The 24778-nt window shown below is 49.2% G+C and overlaps 9 protein-coding genes across 9 annotated transcripts; 6 read left to right on the plus strand and 3 right to left on the minus strand.

The window, feature by feature from the left end:
• The first annotated feature begins 8 nt into the window (after positions 1-8).
• Positions 9-754, plus strand: L228DRAFT_95481 (hypothetical protein). The gene has a single exon (XM_018337006.1). It carries the CDS (start codon positions 200-202, stop codon positions 668-670), a length of 471 nt encoding a protein of 156 aa, XP_018189942.1. The 5' UTR covers positions 9-199; the 3' UTR covers positions 671-754.
• L228DRAFT_237326 (hypothetical protein) lies at positions 652-1484 on the plus strand (the record flags this gene model as incomplete). Its single annotated transcript, XM_018330921.1, has 3 exons — positions 652-791; positions 1111-1216; positions 1407-1484. The coding sequence occupies 3 exons, from the start codon at positions 652-654 to the stop codon at positions 1482-1484; spliced, it is 324 nt and encodes a 107-aa protein (XP_018189943.1).
• Positions 1485-3756: 2272 nt separating this feature from the next.
• Positions 3757-6633, minus strand: L228DRAFT_237327 (KAR9-domain-containing protein; the record flags this gene model as incomplete). Its single annotated transcript, XM_018330922.1, has 1 exon — positions 3757-6633. One exon carries the CDS (start codon positions 6631-6633, stop codon positions 3757-3759), a length of 2877 nt encoding a protein of 958 aa, XP_018189944.1.
• Positions 6634-8248: 1615 nt separating this feature from the next.
• On the minus strand, positions 8249-10527 carry L228DRAFT_245315 (hypothetical protein). Its single transcript, XM_018332131.1, has one exon. The coding sequence runs from the start codon at positions 10155-10157 to the stop codon at positions 8487-8489; it is 1671 nt and encodes a 556-aa protein (XP_018189945.1). The 5' UTR covers positions 10158-10527; the 3' UTR covers positions 8249-8486.
• A 645-nt stretch (positions 10528-11172) lies between these two features.
• L228DRAFT_245316 (Acylphosphatase family protein) lies at positions 11173-11948 on the plus strand. The gene is made up of 5 exons (XM_018332132.1): positions 11173-11250; positions 11302-11332; positions 11418-11430; positions 11493-11562; positions 11667-11948. The coding sequence occupies exons 1-5, from the start codon at positions 11239-11241 to the stop codon at positions 11808-11810; spliced, it is 270 nt and encodes an 89-aa protein (XP_018189946.1). The 5' UTR covers positions 11173-11238; the 3' UTR covers positions 11811-11948.
• A 1277-nt stretch (positions 11949-13225) lies between these two features.
• On the plus strand, positions 13226-14138 carry L228DRAFT_209478 (alternative oxidase; the record flags this gene model as incomplete). Its single annotated transcript, XM_018329814.1, has 2 exons — positions 13226-13554; positions 13628-14138. The coding sequence occupies 2 exons, from the start codon at positions 13226-13228 to the stop codon at positions 14136-14138; spliced, it is 840 nt and encodes a 279-aa protein (XP_018189947.1).
• A 557-nt stretch (positions 14139-14695) lies between these two features.
• On the plus strand, positions 14696-15920 carry L228DRAFT_266735 (hypothetical protein; the record flags this gene model as incomplete). The annotated part of the gene is made up of 3 exons (XM_018334903.1): positions 14696-15144; positions 15207-15580; positions 15664-15920. The coding sequence occupies 3 exons, from the start codon at positions 14696-14698 to the stop codon at positions 15918-15920; spliced, it is 1080 nt and encodes a 359-aa protein (XP_018189948.1).
• Positions 15921-16288: 368 nt separating this feature from the next.
• L228DRAFT_95568 (hypothetical protein) lies at positions 16289-17893 on the plus strand. The gene has a single exon (XM_018337007.1). The coding sequence runs from the start codon at positions 16593-16595 to the stop codon at positions 17511-17513; it is 921 nt and encodes a 306-aa protein (XP_018189949.1). The 5' UTR covers positions 16289-16592; the 3' UTR covers positions 17514-17893.
• L228DRAFT_275688 (membrane bound c2 domain-containing protein) lies at positions 17869-23097 on the minus strand (the record flags this gene model as incomplete). Its single annotated transcript, XM_018335615.1, has 7 exons — positions 17869-19525; positions 19581-19729; positions 19784-19924; positions 19984-22362; positions 22433-22691; positions 22772-22834; positions 22900-23097. 7 exons carry the CDS (start codon positions 23095-23097, stop codon positions 18275-18277), a joined length of 4440 nt encoding a protein of 1479 aa, XP_018189950.1. The 3' UTR covers positions 17869-18274.
• Between the last annotated feature and the right edge of the window lie 1681 nt (positions 23098-24778).

Consider the following 24778-nt stretch of genomic DNA (forward strand, 5'->3'; position numbering starts at 1 on the left):
CTGCCACAATAATTTGCCATCGACTAAGAGGGGCCTCTTTTGCCCCCCAAGTGATATGGTCAGAGACTAAGCCGGCAAAAGGGAAAGCAACGTTTGGTTTTCCCCCTCACGTAGAAGCAAGCTCGGCAAAGCTCGAACGAGGGGGGGGAATTCGGGTGAGGGATCACAAGTAACATAACTATTCCGTCAGCCAAAGCAAATGATTCTAGATGAGACTGATTCTAAACCTAATTGCTGTATGCCAGCCGGGCCGCACGGCTTCTCTGTTCGTCGTAAGGGAGATAAAATAGTATTTGAGGAAAATATAGGGATTCTTGTACAAGATCGCTGCACTCGGCGCTTTGCGCAGACAAAAGTCCCCACCGGCCCGAGATACCTGCAAGCTACCAAGCTACAGTTAGTGACTCCTGTACCTTCTCCCAACGTCACGCTCCAACTCTCTGTCTCTCGCTCACGCACTACGTACTTCTCTTCCCTCCAACCCCCAGCAAAAGCAGAGCGACACACGACCAGTCGGACCTGCGATCCTCAAAGCCTCAATTGCCCATCCAGAGTCATTCTCTCCTCTTCTTCCTTTCTCTCAGAGACACGACTCTCACAGGAGAAGCCCGTCTCTTCGTTTTTCTCTCCTCAATCACAAGATCCCCAATCATGGTACCCAACGCGATAATGCGCACTGTGCTCTCAAGAGGAGGTTACGGCTCACGAGCCTTGTCCACGAGCGCACGACGATTGCAGACGCCTAGCGGTGCTCTGCCCGTGAGAAAGCCCGTCGGCGCTTTCAGAGGAGGGTAAGTGTCCTTTATCCGGGAAGATTTTATTGTCGGCTTTTACGAAGCCATTGGACCCTTTTTCGATTCGAGCCCCCCTCGGCATTTTCGGGTGAGCTCATGTAGAGCTTATCCGGCAATGAGCCCCCATTGTGATGATCGGAATTGATCCCCATGCTCTGCTGTCGCTGACGTGGGGCATATTCTGCTTCCCTATCTTCACTCTGCTTCTTTTTACCCCGTTGAAGACTTATCGCTCCAGACGATCCTTTTCCAAGAGAGCCGATCTCCCGAAATGCGCATAAGGATTAGGATTGGGGACGAGAGCTAATGTTCGCAGTCTCTTCGGCTTCTTGTTCGGCTCTCTCGCTGCTGGCGCAGGCATGTACTTTTACGTTTTGAACGAGTATAAGGTTTCCAATGACCTGCTGCAAGAGGACATTTACGTACGTTTTCCTCGTCCTCGTCTTCTCAATCTCCTTTCCCTCTACACTTGCCACCCGCTGTATTTCCTTACTTCATTACATTGAACGCCCTGCTGCTCCTTCTCTGCGCAGTTACAGAACACAAGTCACACAACGCTACATCCGCATGCGTTTTGAAAGTCCTCATAAACTAACTTTGCGCAATGAATAGAACCTTCAATCCGCCGTCCAGCGCATAGAAGGCTACGTCAAGACCCTCGAGGACCGTGTCGCCAAGCAGATGAAGTAAAAGCCTCGCCCAAACAAGCACATTGTTCGACATCCATACCGTTTCACGGGACGGAAAAAAACGGGGGGCGTGCAAACACCAACCAGTAGCGTGGGGCTCAGTGGGCGCAGATACCATTTTTGTTTTTTTTTCTATTTCAACCTTTTCAGTTCTGATCTTGTTGCTTGGTTGGGGGAGCTGCTCGCGTTCTGCCAGGAACGTTTTGAGATATTGGAAGATTTGTTTACTCCAGTTGACTTGTGTATCGAGTTATATCTACCGCAGGGCGAAACCCGTGCCGTCGATATGCGGCTCGACCTGAGCTGCGGGCAGGGGCAAAGCGAGACGAGGCGAGCGAGCACGTCTTGCGAGCGCTCGTGATGCAAAAGTGAAGGGTGTAGGACAAAGGAGGAACACATAGTAGTTTTATCTGTATATGTATGCAGGGCGTTCTGATTCGATCCAGCCAAACTACCTAACTTATCCACTCAATTGTTTTTACAATATCAAGATCCCAAAAGCCTCGCGAGCAATGAATTCTATTTCCTCTCTCCCTCTTTCTACCACTACTTTAATTCGCACTCTACACGTATCGTCTTATGCTTTGTCTTTCATGTGCATTGCATACGGAAAGTCTTTGAAATCAACATGGTACAATAATATCTTCGTCCCTTGCGCTCGTAGAATGAGGGAGGTGGTACCAAATCCAACGGCGGCAGCCAATGCAGCAAAAGGAGCAATGTCCAATAAAGTTGTCCAAAGTCGTGTTCTAATAGCAGTAATGCAAGTGCTAATAATGATAATATCAATACACAGCAAAGAATTGTTATGTTGCGTATACTACGTTAGCACGCAGCATGGAAGATGAAACCACACAAGGTACTTTTCAAAGGAGGTGGAGGGGGACAAGAAAAAAGAAGAAACCAAGGGAAAAAAGGAGGAAGGAAATTGAAATTTTAATGTGATGCAATGCAATACAATGCACCGAAAATAGAGCGCATGTATGCCATGTATGCATGCCAGCCACCAAGAAGTAATGCTAATAATGCTGATAATGAATCCCAGGGTATGCTCCCCTATACCCTATGCATTGCAGAATCCCCCCTTAGAAACGCCAGCCTGCTCGTCTGTCTTGTATCTTGCAGTGTTTGAATGTATGTGTGTCCTCATGTACATGCCAATGTGTGTGCTCCGCGTGCGTGGGAAGTAATCGTTGTGTCGGCGGAAGGAAGAAAACCAAGGAGAGCGGGAGAAGGAAAAAAAGAGAAGAGAAGAGAAGAGAAGAGAAGAAAAGAGACGAAACAACAAGAACAGGTTTAGAAGGGAAATGCACAAATATGCTGAGAAAGAAAGTAGGAACAAGAAAGAGCCGAAGAAATGTGAACGAGAGAAAAAGAAAAGAAACGATAACCATCGGTGCCAGTTCACTCGACCGATAGGTCAGGCAAAACTACTCGACAATGGTTACATTTCAATCTTCTAATCCTCCCGTCTCCTCATCAACGGCCCCCAACAACGGTCCGTCAGCGAATACATCCATTTAAAGTAACCATCAGGCAACAACAATACAACAAACGCACGGGCATTGGTTCCAGGCCAGTCGTGGCATCAACATCCACATCTTCCTTTCGTCAACCATTGGTGAGAATGGGACAGAAAAGAAAAATGTAAATGGCTCCAAGGACGACTGCGGCTCAACAATATCCAGTGCGACAAGGGTGTCGCTTGTTGTCGACAAGAAACCGAAACAAGAAGAGAAGAACAGAACAGAACAGATTAACATCGAAAGACAATAAGCAAAGACACGCAGGAAACGTTGAAAACAACAGAACCGAACAGAAGATGGAGAACCAAACAGCGGACCAGAGGCACGTGGTATGAGGACAAAAGACACACAAGACCGACACTCCACCATAAAAAATAAAAATCAGTTGTGAAAAAGACAGAAATCAACAAAAAGTAGCCAGGTATCTTCCTGCACCATTCCGTACTGTGTCCCACACCGGAGAACATAAAAACAACCGAAAACCCGAAACGCTTCCCTCCACATGGGGAGATGCTAGACAATCAATTCGCCATCGGCAGGAGCCTGAAGTTAAAGACAAAACGCCGCGCTCAATTGCAGGGAGAGGCTTTTCAAAACGAATTTAAATCCAGAAAAATCCCTTTCTCAGGGTGGGAAAACTGAAAAGTAACGAGGAAGACAGGAAACTGTGAACTGGAAATAAAAAAGAACAAAAAGGTGAAGGCGTGGAAGACACTATGATCATTACTGTGCTTCTCAATCAAGTGTTTAACGCCACTTTGGCTTTTCTCCAAGAAAAGAAGAGGCACGGCTAGTCAACCTGCGTGAAGCCAGCATAGAAGGCGGAGTTTGAACCGGCATATCGAGTTCGATGGCCGGCGGTGACTGCACAGCTGGCGGAGAGGGCAGAGGAATCAAGCTTGCTCGCTTGTTTCTCCCATTGCCGATGCCGTTGGAATTGCTGTATCGTCGAGAGCGCGCCATCCAGGAGGATGCAGGAGAAAACGCGGGGCCCGACGTCAGAGACGAAGTAGCAGGGCCCGCTTTGAAATTGGAGTGTCTGCCCATGGAGGTGGACGGTCTACCAGCAAAAAGGGCAGCCTCACGTTCACGTACTTGGGATACTGATCGATTAGCACCAAAGTAGTCAGATCCCCCGCCAAGATGAGCAGCAGATGCGCGCTTTTTCAGCATAATGGGCCGCTGTATTTCAGTACCAAATGATGAGCGCGGTGTCAGGGGTCCCGGTCCAGGTCGGGTGGTATGCGAGTAGGAATGTAGGTGGGCATAGGATGGGCGTCGGGAGGCCAAGCTTGCTCCAACTGCCGATTCTTCTATCATAAAAGGTGGCGAAATTAGAGCGGGCGACCCAACGCGGCCGCGTTCGAGATTAGCAGCAGTGAGAGGATGCCGAACTGCAGACGGCGAACCACCAGCAAGTGACGAGGATGACCGTGCCGCAGTAGGCGTACCTAGCTGTGGGATATTGTATTTGTGATACGGCGACGGCGTTGTCAGCCCCGAGGATCTGAGTTGATTGCCAACCTTCAGGCCTCTCGGATTGAAACTATAGGCCCATCTTGGCTTAGGTCCCGATGTAGGTCCCGAGTGTCTTATTGAGCTGCCACCTTCGGACGAGCTGAGAGATGGTCGTCTGTTTGACGAGGTAGACGAAAATTTCCGGAGACTCGGGATAGAATGGTTTGTGATAGCTGCGACTGAAGGAACCGATACGTCGCTATCAAGAGACAATTTCCTGCTGCTAGGTGCACTTGCGTCCGAGGTGAGAGCACGCGAGTTAGGAGTAGGTCGCGGAATTCTGCTATAGTAGGCAGTCCCGGTCGGAGTAATTGTGGTAGGCCGGGGTACGCAAAATTTCGGTGAGGTGTGGCCAGGAGTGGGATGCTTCAGGCTGCCATCCTCAGTGTCGACAGTGGTTGCCGGCGTGAGGGGTTCTGAGAGTTTATCGGTGAATTTGGAACAATCCATGGGGGAAAGAGACGACGAAGGGGTAGCGGCCCCGTTTCTCGAATCACGGACGGGAGGCTTGACATTTAATACGTCGTTAGTATTGGTAGAGATCCCTTTTGTATTGACGTAGACCTCATCAACAGCCTTGTCGGTTTGTTGGATTTTGGTGTTGATTCTTAGCCACACTTTTTCGATTTCGGCGTCAAGATTTTTGACCTCACGACTAACTGAAGCCCTGTCCTTCATGGCATCCTTCATGATCGACATGACCTTTAGGATCGAAGGAACATAGTGCTCCTTTTTGGACTGATAATCCGAGAGGCGGTCCCTGTAGAAAGTCGGATTGCTCTTCTGCATCTCGCTGCCAATGCTCTCCATTAGCTTCGAGATGCCTCGATCAATTGACTGCGCCAATTGTCGAGCCTGCTTGAATGCCGACCTAAACGCTACCAAGTAACGGTCCTCCCCAACCTCCTTTTTGAGCGCTTCTGTATCCAAGTGCAGTCTAGCCCACCGTTCCTCGACGCCCTGGGCTCTGGCTTCAAGGAGCGCACAAGCGGACGGGAAAATCGACTTTGCTCGCTCAAGGAAGACTGTGAGTCGGAAGGGCAAAAAGTCGAGCGATGCTCTTAAAGGTTGAAGGCGAGCAAAAAGGGCCAGAAGATTTGAATCATTCGCGGGAATGGGCTGCGGCTGAGTCACGCCCGACGCGTTGGGATATGGTGAAGGAACGCTGAGACGATGAGTTTTGTATTCAAGGGAGTCAAAATCAATAGCCATTTCTTCCCCATTTTGCGCGGAAACAGAACTGTGCGACAGCCAGGCGTGTCTCCGCTCCTCCATTACAAAGACCAGATCTGTAAGAGCATCGGTTTCGGCTTCGATATCACCAACGACGGTATGCCAGAGCTCGTCCCATTCAAGAGCGAGTTCGATTTTTTCCTTAACCGACTTCAAAGCGGCACAGAGTTGGGCCCAATTTTGCTGTGCTCGCTTTACTTGGTTTTCAAAAAGACCAGTAGCCTTCTCGGATGGACTTGTAACCACATTTTGCTTTGTATGACTTTCAAACTCTTCGCGCAGGTTGAAGTTTTCAACTGCCGTGGTCAATTCAGAAGCGAAGGATTTGTAGCGATTGAGGAGACTATCAATGCTATCCAAGCTCGGTCTACCCGCTTGCAAAGCCCAATCAAGGTCATCCTCGCAACCAGCTTGCCTAATAACGTCCCATGTTAGAGATAGCCTCGATTGAATGCCGTTGGCAGCCTCGCAGATGGCTTGTGCGGCTGCGGCTGCGGTGGGTGATTTCGCAATATCCTTTAATAAGGTAGGGCGGGAGATTGTCGCATTCGCCAGTTGGCCGATACGACCCGCAAAAGAGTCTTCCGATAGATCTAAGGGGTTGTTTTGCTGGAAAATAGTAATCGCATGCGCGTCATGCTTTGACTGCGATGCTTTGCCAAATGACACTTCATGTCGTGCTTCACCGCCTACAGCGGCAGAGTCGGGCGTAGAATGATTGATGATGGTCATTGCTTGAGCTGAATCTTGTGTATCCGGGAGACCGCTCAGTCGTGACTCTGTTCTTAGCTGTGACAAAGCTTTTTCAAGATCCGGTATTCGGCACTTTTGAAAGTCAATTTCAGACATGTTTTCGTTATCGCTATCAGACATTTCTGAGAATCCCATCCTGTCGCAAGAGCTTACTATCGAAGAGAGATCACTATCAAGATCGTCGATTTGATGAGTTAACCGGTCTCCGATATGTGCGCGGTATAGAGCTAAACTAGAACCTGACATGCCTCTGGAGGTGCGACGGGTCGATGGTTGGGCAGAGTTCGAGCCCATTGGGGACAACAATGGGCATCCACCGGGAACGCGTATGGGCCCAAACTTTGTGTTGCAGCCGAACAAGGAAGGCGCCGCCCTCTAGAACGCTGCAATTCCAATCCGCTGGGTTGAGCAATTGAGAGCATTCGAGTCACGGCAAGTGCGACCGCACACGGTAGTTGTTGACACGTTCGTTTTTGCAGAGTTACGTTGTTGCTTTCCGGAACGCGCTGCGGATGAAGACCGCGCCGGTCCAAGCTAATTGGGAAAGAGCGAACGAGAGAAGCAGTAGAGCTAACGGTAGAGATTGGTGGGAAGAACAGTTCAAGGTTTTGACTGTAAGCTATAATAGCGGTAAATTCAGTCACGTAGCAAAGCTTTTCATGACTTGCAAATAGAAAGGACCCAGCTTGCAACGAGAATTGAGGTGCAATGTGGCGGATGAGGATTGAAGGGATTCAAATGTTTCAGATGGCGAGATATCGGGTAATGAGCGCAGAAGCAGCGACAGGCACCACCACATCATTTAGGGGGAGCGATGCAAGTAGATTGGGGGGGTTGTTGAACGAAACACCAATTGCACAGCACACAGACCATGACCGCGTCGTCCCATTCACCAACGATATGAATCAACTCCACAGAAAAGGGAAGAGTACAGCAGAAGAGCAACCAATAATGTCAGCAGCGAGAGACTTGGGGCAGAGACAAAATTGGGTTCGGGTGGAAACCAACGAAGCACTTGCAGGGCTTCCTGCAGAAGGTACCCGCTAGGGGGTCCGTCTCGCTGGTTGAGGTCATCATCATCATCACCGTCATCATCAGGAAAAGATACCCTGCCTCACACAATCACCATCAAGATTGAGAAAATCAAAAGATAGGCATCCCATATTCGTCAAGATGAGCAAGAAGAGTCCAATCAAATTATCGTTGCTTTTGCCGTGTCGTTGAAACTAATGGTCGTGTTGTTGACGGAGTTTCCCATTTGGAATTGTACTGCGTGCCGGGTAAGCTGTGGTATCGCCATGCATTGGAAACCCTGGTTAACTTTCCCACGTTGGCGGGCCTCGGCTATTCCAGGCAAGGGCTCCCCCGCTAAAAGTGACGGGTCATCATTCCGTGGACCCTTTAGTGGAGGGGCTTCTTCACTATTTGTCGGAGTAAGGGGTAAGCTGAGGTTGTGCTTCCGCTACTGTCAGGTGCTGTATACTTACCTGAAGTCATCGGGTCTAACACGAATAACTAGATCCTTGCGCCAAACTATGTGGTGCTCTAGCTGCTTCAGCCCCTGAAACTCTAAACTCTCCAAAAGCCTGCACCTTTTTGTCCTTATGTAGTTTTCTGTCACATCTCGTCCCATGGCATTTACTGCAGAAGTCCTCCTTTTGAATTGGTCTGAAGGAGAAGAAAACTGATGAAAAGGTAATATATAAAGTAAGTGAAGTCATGTTCATACTCTATAACCGCTTCTTGTACTCTCACTGTTAGAAATGCAATCTCTTATCAATAATGTCTAAGACTCCAATGCTCATGCAATAACAATAATTTTACCCAATCCTCGACAAATTTTTCAGAAAGGGAATGAAGCAGATTGAGGCTAAACTGATAACTTATGCTGACCAAGAGCAAAGTACTCAATAATCATCAGATTGAGGCCTATACATCGCGGGTCTTAACCGTGTTGTCCTTTTCGCAAGACCCTATGCTCCGCCTCCGGAGACTGTCTGCGCGGTGCCTGGTCGACTAGCCGCTCTTTCAGCCGCCTCTGTCTTCCACTCAATGGTAAGTTCCTCACGAACGCCCTTGCACCATGTGAAAATGGCAGCTTCGAAGGCTGCCCACGCATCGCGATTCTCCCCTAGCACGATGCCCATCACATCGAACTCCAGTTTAAGCTCCCAGCGAATTTCCGCCGCCTTTCGCCAGAATCGGAGATTTTCGGCGCAACGATATGGTTTGGCCGTATCATTGTGGAATACGGCTATTTCGCCAAAGGGTCGCTTGGACTTGCGAACCATCTGATTATGCAGGTTTATCAGCCGCCTTCCATCCCTGAACGCCGCGAGAAACTCTGTGGGTATGCTATTGCTTGAAGCAATTGGCGTCCATGGCGGCAGATCGCAAGGGTCATTGTCAAAGGACTTCAGGAAGAGCCACTCGCGCTCGAGCTCTCGTCCTTGCCATTCTCCATCAAGCCATTCCCGGTTTCTGCGCTCCTTGACCTCTTGTCGTTCTTGAACCTCTTCTAAGTTCACAATCCGATCTACGTCGGATAACCATTTTTGGAGAGTGTCAATCTCGGCTTCGCGGATACCTCCGGCAAAATCTCGCGTGGCCATGCGTTTCAAGACATCAAGGACTGCAAGTAACTCTTCACGAATCTTTCGCTCAGACTTGATAGCCGCCAGTCGTGCTGGGTTCTCGTGGCTAGTGTAATACACCTTTGCCGCACGGATAGCCAAAGTCATGACGTCGACCAGATGAACCCCTTGGATTTCATACCAGCCTTGTGGAGTGGTCGGAGAACTCGGGGATTGTCTCGAGCTGTGTGCTTCTGGAGAAACGTGGTTTGTTTCCTCACCGGCATGATCCTTGTCACTGCCAGCTTCAGCCTGCTTCGGGACGTTTCGTGGGTCCACCTCTTGCAAGGTCTGTCGCGCAATGCGCACCGCTTCCCTCAGCTCCTTTCTCAGCTGCCGTGGGCTCGGTGGCGGGGGAACATATTTGGTTCGGTAATTGTACGTGCTCACAGTAGGAGGAAGCATAGCGGGCTCATTATCATCCCAGTCGTCATCAGTCGCATCGCTTTCGTCAACCGGGCTTCCAACCAAGCCACTGCCCCAGTGCAGTTCATGTGAGGTATCTGCTATCTTTGGGTCCCGTAGATTATTATTATTGTTGTTGTTATAGGATGACTCTGCTGCAGAAGGCGGCGCCGGAAGAGTAAGGAAGAGCTCTGGGGTGCGTATTCGCCGAGACTCATTTTTCTGGTCTGTAGACTTATCGTCGGGACGAGCGAGCTGTGCGCCTTTACCATCAAGCAAGCCGGTTCGTGCGAAGTAATACTGAAGATGGGCGATGCTCCCCAAACTCATTACACTTTCTCTATTTCGAGCTGATTCGGCGAATGAAGTGGGTTGTGGTCGTAGATAGCCTCGGCGCCTGGGGTCGCCATTGCTCGAGACCCGTGATGCAGAAGAGGACCCCGATAGACTCGAAGCTGAGGATGTAGTTGATGCGCAGCGTTCAAGATGTGGAATTGCAGAAATGGCTGGAGTTGGTGATGCCGATGGAGAAGGTGATTGTGATCGAAGGTCTGGCACCACCGCAACAGTCGGCACGGGCGTTGTTGATCTCTCGGCAAACGCCATGTCTGCGTCGTGGCTCGCCGTGGGGGTTCACGAATATAGGAGTCAACAATTGCGGGGAGCTGTGAGGGCGCCAGCCTTAACGTCCCTCTTATCGTGGCTTTGGATGAAGCAGTGAGTTGCGATAGTTTCTGGTGTAGGTTGAACTGTTTGTGTGCCAAATGTGGCGTGGGAGCGGGTCCTCACGAGAGATCTGCGTTGGTTGCTTCAGGGGGTTGATGGTGTTGCCCGGCACTAGAGGAGGAATGGAGGCGTCGATGGTTGGCTGAGCAAACCACGCAGGGATCGGTGGTCAATTTCTTACGATCGCCTCAGCAAGCCTTTGAGAATGAGAGCAATTAGGCTCTCAGATGCGTCAGGGCGTGATTGATATTCATAGGTGAAAGGACAGAATACTAATGGGAAAAAAGTATTTGCCCTGAGGGTGTTACTGTTCCGAAGGAGAGTTAGTTTGATGAACCGTGCTTCAAGAGGCATTTGAGGATGTTTCAACTTTAAAATAATATCAATTTTAGGTAAATTAGTATTACTACCATTATTATTAGAGTACCTTTGTATATTCTTGGATGTATTGTGCATCATCATGGTCCCAGGGGTCAGTCAATGTTATTTTTTCTCTTCTTTCGGCCAAAAGGGGTCCCTCGCCGAATTCCGCCATTGGTTTCTCGAACCGTTTGTTGGCTTCCTCGTTCCGTCCCGTACCGTTTCGTACCGGCCTGTACCTAACATTTTGCCAATTGTCTTCACAACGCTCCATCCAGAAGATGTGACTACCCCAGCTCTACGGAGTACTCAAAGATACTCCAACCTTTTGGGTTTTTAAGCTTTTGAGGGCATGAGGGGGGCTCAGGGGGAAACGCACGGTGGCGGTCTCAATCTAAGTACCTCTACCTTTTTTTTGGGCTTGCCCTTCATAAGCACTTGAGTAGCTATACTCTTTGTTTTGCCCGCTAAGAGAGTGACATCATTCATATGTCGAACGTGTTGCTTCATCCTCATTCGTCTTCATTGACCCCAAGGACTCTTGAACAACAATTGGATCACGATTCAGTGAATTACTTTCTTTCACACTCTATCAGGCAAAATGTCCCAAAGAGTACGTTTACAAGGGTTCTCCAATGGACATGTCAACTATTAACTGCTCTAGATTGCTTTCAAAGTCCACGGGACGGTACAAGGTAGGCAGATATAATCCGCCGAATAGCTCTCATGGTACACTTTCTGCGTTGGCTAACCTTGCTTATTACATTATAATAAATGAAGGTGTCAACTTCCGGTAAATTTTTATTTTTCCATAGTTTCGTAAACGTTCAGCAACCGTACTCATCCGACTATTAGGAGCTTCACCAAATCCAGGGCCGAATCGTACGGCCTTACAGGATGGGTCAAGAACAGCAGTGACGGAAAGGTGCGTGTTATCGTTTGATATGTGGCATTTCCCCAGCAGAGTTATCCAAATCTCTATTCCGCAGAAGCTTCAAATCGGACTGGATTCTAAACTCATTTCCCTAGGTTATTGGAGAAGCTCAAGGAGATCAGCATTCCATTGATAAGTTGGTTCAGGACTTAAACAAAGGTCCAAGTGCTGCCCAGGTCACAAAGTTGGACAAGGAGAGCATTGACACCAAGGTCGGCGAGAGTGGATTTCAAGCGTGAGGCTTTACCCATGCACCCGTTCAACAAAATGGCTTGATATTTATGCGGCACACACATGTGACAGGAAACGAGCGATATAATACAAAATGAGGAAAACTCATTGATGATTTTTTTCCCCTTGAGTGGAGCAGCAAAGACAATCTGAGTCATTGGCTTGTATCTTACTGTGATTTATTTGCAAGGACGCCTTTAGAACGGCTAGTCCTTCCGACTCCACCGGTGCGCCCTGTGTCACTCTGACTGTAATCACAATCCTCCATGATTTGATAGGAGTATATGACTGTGCACATGAAAACTTGCTCAACGCTAGAATATATCATTACAAATGAGCCCTTTGCATCCCGCATATCTGATAGGCTACGTAAAAAGGACCGACGTAAGTCATCATGTACGAGAAATAAAGTCAGCAGCCAGATTTTGGAAGGAATGAGGGCCTGGCAGAGTTTCTGATCAAAGTTCTTTTCCGAAAGGCTCCGATGTACACAGGAAGGGACCTGTAGTTACTATGGGAATAGTTCGGCTTCAATTGTTATCCGATTCCGGGAGGCGACGGTTGCCAGTTACAGTTAAACGGCTAACTATAGGTCGCGGGTAACCTCGCGTGTCGGAACGAGAGAGCTCCCGCTAACTCCAATGCGACGAAGGGCGTAGCTCAGGTCGTCGCCTAGGGCTGCCCCAAGGCATTCCGAGCCTGGATCATATTTCCGCTCTGCTCCGTGCCAGCCAAGAGCAGAGAAGGTCTGATGACTCTTCCAGCAGCAACAACCCTTGGTTGTCCTACTCAACTCTCCGTTCTCTTTTCGCAGCTATACCTTGTTTGCTTGACAGCTGGGGCTCATTGTTCGGATGGCATGGACCTGTCCGCGCCGAGTCTAGCACATGGACCGTAGATCGAGGAAAAGTCGGGCCCTGTCATTTGATTATGTTTGCTGTATATATGATGGCCCTTGAGTTGTGGCATGTTTTTGATATTTACATCTTGTTGTTCTGCAGCCTAATTTGTCCTGAATCATAAGACAATATCACCACTTTTCAAGCCTGTCCTTGTTGCACTACCGTGAAATCCGGATAGTGTTTTTCACCGGTCATGTACCACTCCACAGTATGCATGCCTGCACGGAGTACCCTCTCCAGACAAGCCGGAGCACACATCTTGCGGCTGTCGGCGAATGCATCTTGCCGTCATGGCGGCTACGCGGCTGCGGCTGTCACCACCAAGCTGCGGACAAGCTATGTCAATACCGCAGACTCGAGGCGGCAATTTTCTTCGACCCAAAGGTTCCAACTCAAGGAAGTTTTTCCGGCAGAGAGCACAGCCAGAGTCCGGAAAACCGATCCAGCATGGCCGCATCCAGTGTATGTTCAGCCTGAAATCTTAGTTGATGGCCATCTCAAAGCTAAATTTTCCGCCGCCGATGCACAGATTTACGGAGAAGCAAATGGATGACATTGTAGTTGCTCACCGCGAAGCAAAAGATTGGTCAGACTGGATTGCTCTGGGCACCGTCCGCTTGCTGCGGTGGGGAACAGATTTGTGTACTGGCTACCGCCATGATAAGGAAGTGTCCAAGAGCGAGACAGCTGCGGCTGCCGCCGTTGAAAAGCCTCCCAAATTTACCATGAACGAGCGGAAATGGTTGATCAGATTCATCTTCCTGGAGAGCGTTGCTGGTGTTCCTGGAATGGTTGGAGGAATGCTCCGTCATCTCCGCAGTATGCGGAAGCTCCGACGAGACAATGGATGGTCAGTCACTTTTCTACGAAAAAATAAACAAGCAATCATTCCTGAAATCATTAGCTAACACCTTTGGCCAAAGGATCGAAACGCTCCTTGAAGAAGCCTACAATGAGCGTATGCATCTTCTTACCTTCCTCAAAATGGCCGAGCCAGGCTGGTTCATGCGCATCATGGTCCTCGGAGCGCAGGGTGTCTTCTTCAACGGGTTCTTCTTTGCGTACCTCATCTCGCCGCGCATCTGCCACCGGTTTGTCGGATACCTCGAGGAAGAGGCTGTGCTCACGTACTCGCGAGCTATTGCCGACATTGAGGCTGGAAAGCTTCCAAAGTGGACAAATATGCCTGCGCCTGATATTGCAGTGGGCTATTGGAAGATGCCTGAGGGCAGTCAGACTGTAAAGGACCTGCTGATGTATGTGCGCGCCGATGAGGCCAAGCACCGCGAAGTCAACCACACTCTTGGCAATCTCGATCAGAATGAGGATCCCAATCCTTTCAACAGCAATTACTATAATCCAGAGAAACCGCACCCAACAAAGAGCATCACTCATATGAGGCCCACTGGATGGGAGCGTGATGAAGTCATTTGATTATTTCCTTTTCCTTTATATTTTTGAGCGAATTAGACCCTCTCCACTTGAGCATATACCATATGATATCATGACCGGCGTTTTCTGTGTTCTCAAGTTTATTTATTCTAATAAATTCTATTTCGTCTTGTTTATTTATTTATTTTTTTTTTTAAAAAAAAAATTTTTTTGTGATACGCAAAATGAACTTTATATTGCCGCCGTTAAATATAAGTTTGTTATGACGCTTTACAACATAAGTAAGCCCTTGTTTCGTCCTTCAATTAACGCTGTAAACATGTCATTGCTATTTAAAGGCATCTACAGAACTCCTTTACCGGAGTAAGCAATCCATTTCATGATAAAATTTTCAAATTCATACGCATTTTTACACTAGTCCAGCAGGTCAAAATTTCCAGTCATTGTTTATGCCTGGGAGTCTGACCGCCTTCCGGCAAGTTCCGAACCCAGCCCTGTTCATAGTGAAAGTCGAACCGAGGCAACGCAACAAGGCATGAAGTCAGTTTCGCCATAACAGCTCCATTATCGACTTCTTTTTCCTCCTACCCTACCTCAAAATGGCGGACGTCGAAACCCAAACGGACACACCTAGAGAAGATCTGGTACCTCGGCCTTTCAAGCGCCGAAAATTCTATCGCAAACGAGTCGAAGAGGCAAATGACGACGATGGAAATGCGGTCGGAACCACAATGACGGCCGAAGCTCCCGCCGCAGCGCCACCAACCGATCCTGAAGGCCGCGAAAACGACCAAGGCTCCGACAATGAAGGGCCCGATAAGAAATTATCTGTGCAAGAGATTCTGCGATTGAGAAAAGCAGCAAGGAACCGACGAGGCGGGATCGGGTTCGCCAACTCTACATCCAGCACATCGGCGAGTGTTGGATCGGGTACGGTGGCATCGTCGGATGCACTTATGGAGTCGGCTGCCACCGCCGAGGAAGTTCAGGCAGCTGTCAATCGATTTGCGCCGCAGACAGGAATGGCAGCCGATGTCGATAAGCATATGTAAGTTGACCATTGCTTCATCTACTTGGATGGACAAATACACGGAGACTGACGCGGGAAAGGATGGCCTATGTAGAGGCTGAGCTAGCTAAACGTCGCGAGGGAGTCTCTTCCAACGTCCAAAATTCTAGTACCGCGGCTGCACAGCAAGAAAACCTCGCGAAAACGGCAGGCGAAGCGCGCAACAACAAACAGCCAGCTGCGCTTGGAAAATTGCACGAGATCGATCTTGGCCCGGATGCTAAGATGCGAAATATCGAGCGCACTGAGGCAGCTAAAAGACGGATTGGAGGCGAAGAGTTAGAGGTCATTGATGACCCTACTAAGAGCCGCAAGTTAGGAAAGGACGGAAAGCCCTTACGAGACCGCAGACGGCGGAACAGTGATGACATGAAGAGAGATCAGCTTGTCGAGGAGATTTTGCGGGAGAGTAGATGTATGATGTCCCCTTTCTTTGCTTCTACCTCTGTGTTTTATTATACCTTTGATCATGAAGCTAATTCGATTCACTCTCCCCAGTGGAAATTTACGATGAGCCACAGGCAGATCAGCACCCAGATGATGAAATGGCAGCGGATGAACGAATTGCAGAGCAGTTCCGACGAGAATTTATGGACGCCATCTCAACCCGTCGTCGGCGCGCCGCGCCTGCTGCATCATCCTCTGCAGCCACCCGAGGGAAAAAGGACGACAGACCAAAGGGACCGAAGCTGGGAGGTAGCAGAAGCGCACGTGCGGCTATGCGGGAACAGCAAGAAAAATCAGCGAAGAGATGAATTCGAGAGTCTTCATACTGCATCGTTGAGAGATAAGCTTAATTTACCCTTGGTGTTTATTTGAGTGTTCTTTGCGTCGTTCACTTGGGTTCTCTTGGTTATTACGACAGGTTTGCGCATGGTCGCATATTTGAAGACTCTGGATTCTTTCTCTTTTACGGGAGCCGAAAAGACATGTACTATATCCAGGAAATTACTGCTATGATCTATCATCTGGAGAAAATCCATATCCGCTGGTGAATGCTGGACGTCACTTCGCATCATCGCTACATCCTCGACTTTTGGTCTAGACTCCTGCCGCCCCACTAAACACCAAATGGCCTTATAGCCGGCACTTTCCGCCCCGCAATCCTTAAAAAGAAGATACCATAACACATCCACTTTATTCGCAAATTACTGTAATCTCCTCTTCTACATTTACCTGCTTTCACGCAGGTTTTATCTTACGATTCTACTGACCGACAAATCTAACGGCCGAATCAGTTACAAAATCCGTCTCTTTCCACCAAAAGTCTGACGCTTTGCCCCCCTCGGCTGGTCCGAGGTCCCCAAACAATCGCAATCCCCTCCATCCACCAGTCCTCCGAGAGCAGCAACGTAAATACACAAAACAATACAAAGTCTGCTCAAATTCAACGACATCCCTAACGACCGCGAACATACTTTACAACAATGACCGACAAGACCAGCATGAGCACCCCATCCCCTCGCCGCGCGAGCTTCACGTCCTCCGAATTCGTACTTTCCCGACGGCAATGGATCGTCGAAACACCCCTTCCCTCAAGCAGCGTGGCCGTACACAACCTCTCCTTCTCCGCGCCCATCGCACACGACGCATGGGGTCGCAAAGCCGTCAAGCCGCAGCCCGTCTTAGTATCCGTCAAAATCGGACTCAACAACAAGGGTTTCGGGAGCGCCGCGTCCAGCGACACCGTGGACTCGAGCACTGTCCACTACGGCATTCTTTCCAAGAACCTACTTGCTGCAATCGAGCACGAATGGCAGGGACCCCGCGGCGACGAACTGACATGGCTGCCCATGTCGCGGCTTCTCCAAGTAATCTATACCACTGTCGGCGCGATCGTGCCTCATCCGCCCACACTCCAGACGGTTGAGATCACCGTCTCTCTACCCAAAGCGAGCCTGCTGGGTTCGAGCTGCGGGGCGTGGCATTGCACCGCGGCGCTGTCGAAAAAGTTCACGCTCGGCTTATTCGTCAGGGATATCAAGCTGCCTTGTCTGATCGGCGTGAACCCCAACGAGCGGCTGCGCAAACAGAGCCTGCTGACCACGGTGGAAGTCGAGCCCGTGTTTGATGGCGAGGTGCTTGAGAAGGCGGATGCTTTGGAAACAGTCGTCGTGCAGACGATAGAGGCTGCGAAGCCCGAGACGCTGGAGACCCTGTTGGGTCTTATCGCGAGGAATATCTTTATTAGATTTATTTTCCCCTTCTCGAGAGGATCCAGATTACGCATTGCGATTGCGAAACCCTCGGCTGTCCCATCGGCCGATGCCCCTGTGGTTGAAGTCCATCATGGCACGCCAGAAGATGATGAGTTTGTGAAAAAGTGTTGGAGTGATTATCAATTTTAGTTTCTCGTTATCATTTACCTTTTGATCGGTGCCACTTGTCAACAGCATTTACCTCTTTTTATGGGTGTCACTTGATGTTTAAATCCATATATCCGCATCAAGTCTTCAATCCTTCTCAAAATAGCGTGCAAATCTCTTTCACCTCTCTAGCAAAGCAAACGCACAGTTTTTACCTCATTCTAACAATCACAATGCGGCTATTTTCTTTTCCGTTCTGGCCCAATATAGCTGCCGCATTGTAACACTTGACACGGGATGTGACAACAAAGTAACAAATTGACCGTCCATGTATCACTGAGAATGCTGATTAATTTTTTAAAAAAGAGAAAAAGACAGGGAACACTCAGCATGGTGTCACTGCATCTTTTATACTAAGCAGACACCTGTAATATAATAAATCATGAGCATTATTCGGCATATATTGAACTCTTCCCTTGATGATTAGCATCACAGAAAGAACATAGCGACATATGACATCAAATTGATGTCATTCATGCAAATTAAGCTAATGGTCGTTCCATCCTTGAGAATAATGGATAAAAGTAAGAATAAGGTATGAGGTATAGTGAGACAAATAAATAAATAAAGAGCCAAAAGGAAATAAGACGGTAGAAAAAAAAATTGGAAAAGGGCATGGGGCCACGAGATTACATATCATGATTAGTGGTAGAAACTCAAGTGCCAAGCGTTAGACAATTCGACGTGCCATCAATGTGGTTTCCCCTTAGGAGTTCACTGCCGATGACAGACACAACCATCTTTCACTTTCTTGATCCCAAGAAGCTCTTACGCGTGCTCTTTGGGCTGGAGTTGACGCTTGCGCCGTCAGCAGAGGTAAAGTTGGTTCGGAGTGTGACACTGCCGCTACCAGCCTTCACAATCTTTTCACCGCCAGAGGCAGAATCATCAATGAAGAACAAGGCCTCGCCCAGATCGTCGCCGGAGCCGAACAATCCGTGGTCCTTGACTTGCACCTGAAATTGCGTGTCAGCCGCGCAGTTGACATTGAATGCCTCGTGGTCCCATTGGACTTGGCCTGAGCTCGACTTGATTGCCTTGGTCTTGTGTATATCTTTAGCACCCTTGGCCGAGACTTGCTTAATGTGCACGCGGACGTGAGCGCCGGGAGGGTATCCGGATGCAGACAGGATGGTGAAGCTAGCAGATCCCTGTTCACCGCCACCAGGCGTAGTTGCTCGCATGGATTGCTGACCAACGCTGCGCACACGGTGGTGAGACGAGCTCATAGAACCGCCATCATTCTGGCTATTCGCTACAGCGCCAGCATCTTTCTCCTGGATAGAGTCAGGGACTTCGATAGAGTCGGCAATTGCGCCATCTTCCATGGCCCCATCCACGCCGTTGCCGTCATCGCTCTTCTTCTTGCCGCGAATGCCTCGAGTCAAGAACGACGCGCCCTTGACGACACCACCGCCAACCATGCCAACGCCTTTGACGGGAGCACCGACAATCTTGCCGGGCGCGGCAAATGTTCCAGAAAACGTTGACGAGCCTTGACGCGAGCGGGTAACATAGTCGGGCTTGAAGAGGAGCTTCAACCGTATCGTACCCGATTTGCCATCGAGCCCGAGGCTGATCTCCTGCGGCGTAAAAGGTTCCAGCATATCAAGATTAATATCTGCCGCGCCGAGGAAGTCGGCCTTGTCACCAAAATCCCAATCGTAAACAGTGACCTTGAAGTTTGCAGCAATCCGCGATTTCACAGGGACCTCGAAAAATTCGTTCCATGCTGGGTGAAGTGTTTTCTTCTGAACCTTGGTCTTGAAGACGTCCTTTCCGTCAAGCATGAACTTGCAGTACGGGTCACTCTTTCCGTTGCGGTCGGCCGAAGGAAGATCAGCAGCATCAAGAACATCGACACGGAGGTTACCCATGTTGTTAATACTCTCGCTAGGATCAAGGTGCATTTTGACCGGAATGTACTTGAGCAAAACAGTGATCTGGCTGGAACCGCCGTTTGAGTCTTTCAATGTTAGAGTCGTCGGCTTGTACTGTAGGCAACGATTAGCAATCTGTTAACTGGCTGGGACCAAAAGAAATACGAACTAGGCAACGCCGAAGCGTGTCAATTGTGTTTCCTTGAAGCTTGGCAACAATGTGGTCACCCTTGTCCCCTTCGCCCTTCTTGTCAATCTTCTCGCGAAGTCTCAAAGTGATCTTTGAAAAGTCCAATTCTCGGACGAAAGCCTCGCCAGCTGCACGCCAATAAGCCTCAAAATTCTCGATCATTGTTAGATCAGGTAACTTACTCTCATTAAAAGTCATCTTCCTGGTCGTAGCCCGTGAGGAAGTGTAAGACGGGAAGGCCATATCATCCATCAAAATTTCCACGTGAACATTAGCCTCTGAGAGTTGTGCCTCAATCAACTTGAAGACGATAAGGCCAGACTCTAAAACACATAATCAGTTTCTGCTCTCAAAAAAAAAAAATAACTTGAAGGAATTTTACCATAATTTTGAAGCTCTTCGGCGTTTACACGAATCTTTGGTGCTTCCTTGGGCTCGTCGCTTGCCTTTTCGTCTTGATCGAGCATCTTGGCAAGATTGGTGTCAATGGTCCCAGCCTTCTTGTCTTTCTCATTCTCGCGAGTGACTGCGTCCTTTTCAGAGCTCTTTCTTCCTTCGGTGCTGCTGGTGCCATTGGTGCCGTTGGTGCCGTTTTCCTGTGCCTTTTGTTCGTCCTGCTTTTCCTTCTTCTCCTTTTCTTCCTCTTCGGGATCAACAACATTATAGCACGGGTAAAAAGCGGCCGTAAAATTGAGCTTGCCTTTAGGCACGCCCTTACCTTGCAAACGCAAAAGTTCAGACCGAGGTTCTTTCTTGTCGTGCGTCAGATATTCCCCATTTTCGGCCTGAGACATGAAATCGCCGACAGAGATGTCGGTGGAACCTAGTGAGCGATCTTTGCCAAGGGTCTCCTCATCCATGACATCAAACGTCAGGCGTTCGCGGGTAGAATGCACAGGCACGTAGATAACCTCATCCCAGTCAGGATTGAGGTTATTCTTGAACGTGACCGTTCTTCCCTTTTCGATGCCGGAAAGTAGAACACGAACATATGGGTCAGACTTGCCCATGGTCTCAAGGTTGCGCAAGTCTCGAGCGCCCTTGAGATGGAGACGCATGACACCAACTGGGGTCACATAGCCACCCGAACCAGCAAGATCACCCTTCAAAGCAACGGGCTTCCATTGAAGTGACATCTTGGCGCGACCAGTCTTTACTCCAGACAAGTTGTACCACTCTTGTCCCTTTTCCATCATCGTAATCATGTCATCCAATTTGATTTGGTACATGCCTACAACGGGGTCAGTGGCCAAATCTCGATCATCCTTTATGACGAGACCAAGCCGAGCCGATTTCCGATCAGTAACAAGAAATTCCTTTGAACCATTGTCCCAGATGGGGTTGTTCGTCCGCTTGAGCTTTCTGGTTACGTGAACTTCTTTGCCATTCAATAACAGTGCTGCATACGGATTGAGCTGTCCAATCAAACTCTTCGTTCCATCAAGATCCTTGGCTTGCTCAATGGTGAATCGGGCAATCCCAGTGTTTGACTCTGGGGGAGGTTGCTCTGTTCCATCTTCGAGCTTAGCGCCCCCCAAAACAGGGAAATAACGAACGTCAGCTTGAATGGCACCGCGATGTTTGCCATTTGCCATCACTTCAAGTTGCAAATTCTCGTGTTCAGGTTGAGCCTCCAGCTGATCGAGAGCAAACGTGGCCGTGCCAAGCTCTTTGTCCTTGCGATAATCATTGAAATCGAACGCCTGCAGCGTCAAGCTGTCGGAAAGTGAAGTGATGATGACATATAGGGTCTCGTTCCATCGCGGGTTTGCATTCTCCTTTACAATCTTCGTCTTTCCAAGAGGGGTTCTGCCGTTCAAGGAAGCCACGCAGTAAGGGTCAGGAGTGCCAGAAAACTTGTCAGGGTTCTTCAACCCAAATGCGCCATGCACGGTGATGGCAACAACTCCAATAGCCTGGTCAATAGGGTTTCCAGCCAGCATCTTGGCAATCTCAATCGGGAAGACGTTCGGATCATACATCATAGGCCCCAAGTTGGCATGGACCTGCTCCATAATGAAGCTTTCCAAACCAGGAATGAAATTGATGTCAAACCCAAACGTATCACCGCCTAGAGGCTTGCAGACGTAGTCAATGGTAGGGCGTTCCAGAAAGCAGATTTCGACCTTTTCAATGTGCGGGAAGGGGATCTGGAGCTTGACCTTGACCCGCATCAAGCCTGAAAAGGCAAAGTCTTCCACAATGACATCCAAGCCTTTGCTGACCATTGCTTTACCAACGCGGACTTCCAAGACGACCTTGGGATTAATCTTGTTTTTGATCTGCCGAGCCGTCATGTCGGCGACATCATTTGGCGTAAAACTGAATTTCCAGTCCATGAGAACAACATCGTCTTCGGCCTTGGGATAGGTCTTGACGTGCTCCAATCGAGGGGGTTTCGTTCCCAAAATAAACGTCTTCATACGCATGCTGTCTAAGAATGCGGGCGTGGAGGTACTCAGTACTTGATCGACGGAAGCAATGATAGTGTCGCAGAGAACGGGCGCATAAATCGGCCAGAATTTCACCATGAAGCTGTTTATCCATTCGAGACTTTCGTGGTCCGTCTCGAGCCGTTGCTTGGCCATTTCTCGGTTCACATCATCACGAAAGTTGCGCCTCACTCGTCGCAGTGAGGTACGGTAATACGTACCGCATACGACCATGACGAGAATGACCCAGGCCAACCCACCGCCAATAACCGCAATGAGCCATGAAGCTAAACATGCAAAGATGATAACAGCCGTGTTGTGATACCAGTCTGTCATAGCATTAGTTGGAATTATTAGCGGTTGACAAACATGCTTGGATGATTCCAAAGGCCGACTTACCACCGTAGAACTTGTCCGGCAGTTTACTCTCAACCCAAGTTTGATGATCGAGCATGCTGACCTCCTCCTCGTCGCCTTCGACGAAACTTCCGGGTCCAAATCGAGGCGCCCAACCTACGCGATCACGGGCCCACCTCTCATCCTCGGGCACCTGGCCATTGGCCCCAGTGGGCTTGCCGTTGGCGGCGGTCTTTGGAGGGGTCACAGCACCGGCTTTGCTGGGTGGGGGAAGATCATATTGGTCTGGAGTGTTATCATTCTATTGATTTTCATGAATTAGAATCTCCAACGACGCTTTCCAAAAAAAAATAATTGCCGAGCTCGCTGCATATCACTCACAATGTCAGTTACGACGCCTACGGCCTGTGGTTTTTTCTCGTGGTGGAATCCTGGAGGGAGACGCTAATCAAACTCCAAGTTAGTCGCCGTAGATGCCTAAATGTGTTCTCCATTTGCAAAGCACACACCGATTGAGCTTGGGCAGCCTTCTCTTCTGGTGAAGCATCGGGATCGAATTGATAGGCTGCACCACCAGCCTTCCTGGTCTCGTTTACTATTGCCTTTTCGGCATCCTCCGAAGTGACGTTGGTGTCTGGATCACGAGCGGCCTCAGCAACGCCTTGTTGCTTGAGCTCGTCGGCACGAGAGGACAGCTCCCCAGGCATGGCTCAAGTCGTGGAAGCCAGAGAAAAAGGTAAACAGTTTCTTTCTTCTTTTTCTTCTTCCGCTGTTTGGTTTTGTATTGTTGAGAGGGGATGGAGAAGAAGTGGAGCAAGGAGGTAGGGATTGGAGAATCGAGAGAATAATTAGGAGAATCTAAGGAGAGGTGAGCATGGGCCGCAATGACCTCACGAAAAAAATGGAGAAGGCAGGAGATTGCGTACCGTACTAATTGGAGGCAGAGCAGCAGCCCACTCAATAATAATCAGCTCAGCCCAGCGATCTCCCGGCCACAGCTTCTACGTAACAAGTAGTAGGGATCCTGGGATCTGACTTGGTGCGGAGTTTGGGCTTGTTGTCGACTTTCCTAGAACAGGCGTTAGCGAGATGGATTAGCTGTAGATCCACAGCTTGGGATGAGGGGACTGCACGGCTAAGGAAAGCACTATCACAGCCCGCTCCTCCCACTACCCTTCTCCTCGCGTGGGGCTCTTCCGTTTCCGGCCACTCCAGCTCAGATCACTGTTTGCAAATCCTATACGTTCTCTAGGTTGCTGGAAGAGCTAATCTCCTAAAATCTAACCTTCAGGGTCCAGCTATCCAACCGTCAGAAATACGCCGGGCTTTTCGGAAGGTGATCCGAGACAAAGAGGAAGCTGTGAGAGAAAAAGTCAAATTTTCAAAAACGTGTGGTCGCGGCCACTGAACCTTGTGCCCGACCCTTCGTGCGGACTAAGTAGGGTCGATAAATAGCCGTAGCAGGAAGCTTCGACAGTAGCCGATGAATCATTCAGACAATCAAGATTCAAGGGCCACGTAAATAATAAATATACGCAGAAGCCTCATATTGATGGCGATATTCCTTGGACAGATAGGCGAACCAAAGCGTTCCAATGACCTCACAGCCACAATTGCTACCGAAGCTCCAATTCACAAGCCACGGAATTGCTTGCTTGCGTGCTTGAGGACAGATGCATGGGCAGTGCCAAGAAACACTTGGGACGGAGCACGTTCTATTCAAACGGCGAGGGGCGTAAGCGCATAATTCACACTTCAGTACGGAGTACTCTGTCCTGTTCTAAAATTATTGGGTAGTTGTGTATACATAGAGGATCGTACTGTACGCATCCCCTGTTGTTGGCTGTGGCTGGGTCACTCAGCTTCAGCTGGGCAAAAGGGTCCAGGGGTTTTGCCCACAACAAGTTTTGGCCCACTTCGGCGCCCTCGGTGACTCCGAGGAAATTCCAGCTACGTAATGCAGCATTCAAGCTAAAGAATAAACCCAACAAGCATCAATTTTTCACGCTTTTTTCAACAATACTCAGTTGACGTTAGTTACTTTGATCCTAGATAAGTCTCGCCGAATATACCCACTAGTTCGCCAACCCCTGACTATTCCGTATACTATGATACGTAAATACGGAGTACTCCCTTCTTCGAAAGGCCCACATAGCCATGGGCTAATCAAAAAGAATCTACAAAGCTACAGCAAATCAAAATTACTGCAAAGCCTGCCTTCCGTAGGGCTCTGTACAGACGCTTGCCCATGGTTCCGCGACCCAGCGATTTTTCACTCAGCTCGCCTTCTTTTCTTTGGATGCGGCGCTGTTATCGCTGTGCCGTGATCGCGGGTCGGGGCGAAACTGGGCCAGCGATCGATAGGGCGTGATTGGTTGCAATTAGAAA

This window comes from Xylona heveae (assembly GCF_001619985.1).
Source record: "Xylona heveae TC161 unplaced genomic scaffold L228scaffold_3, whole genome shotgun sequence".
NCBI lineage: Eukaryota > Fungi > Ascomycota > Xylonomycetes > Xylonales > Xylonaceae > Xylona > Xylona heveae.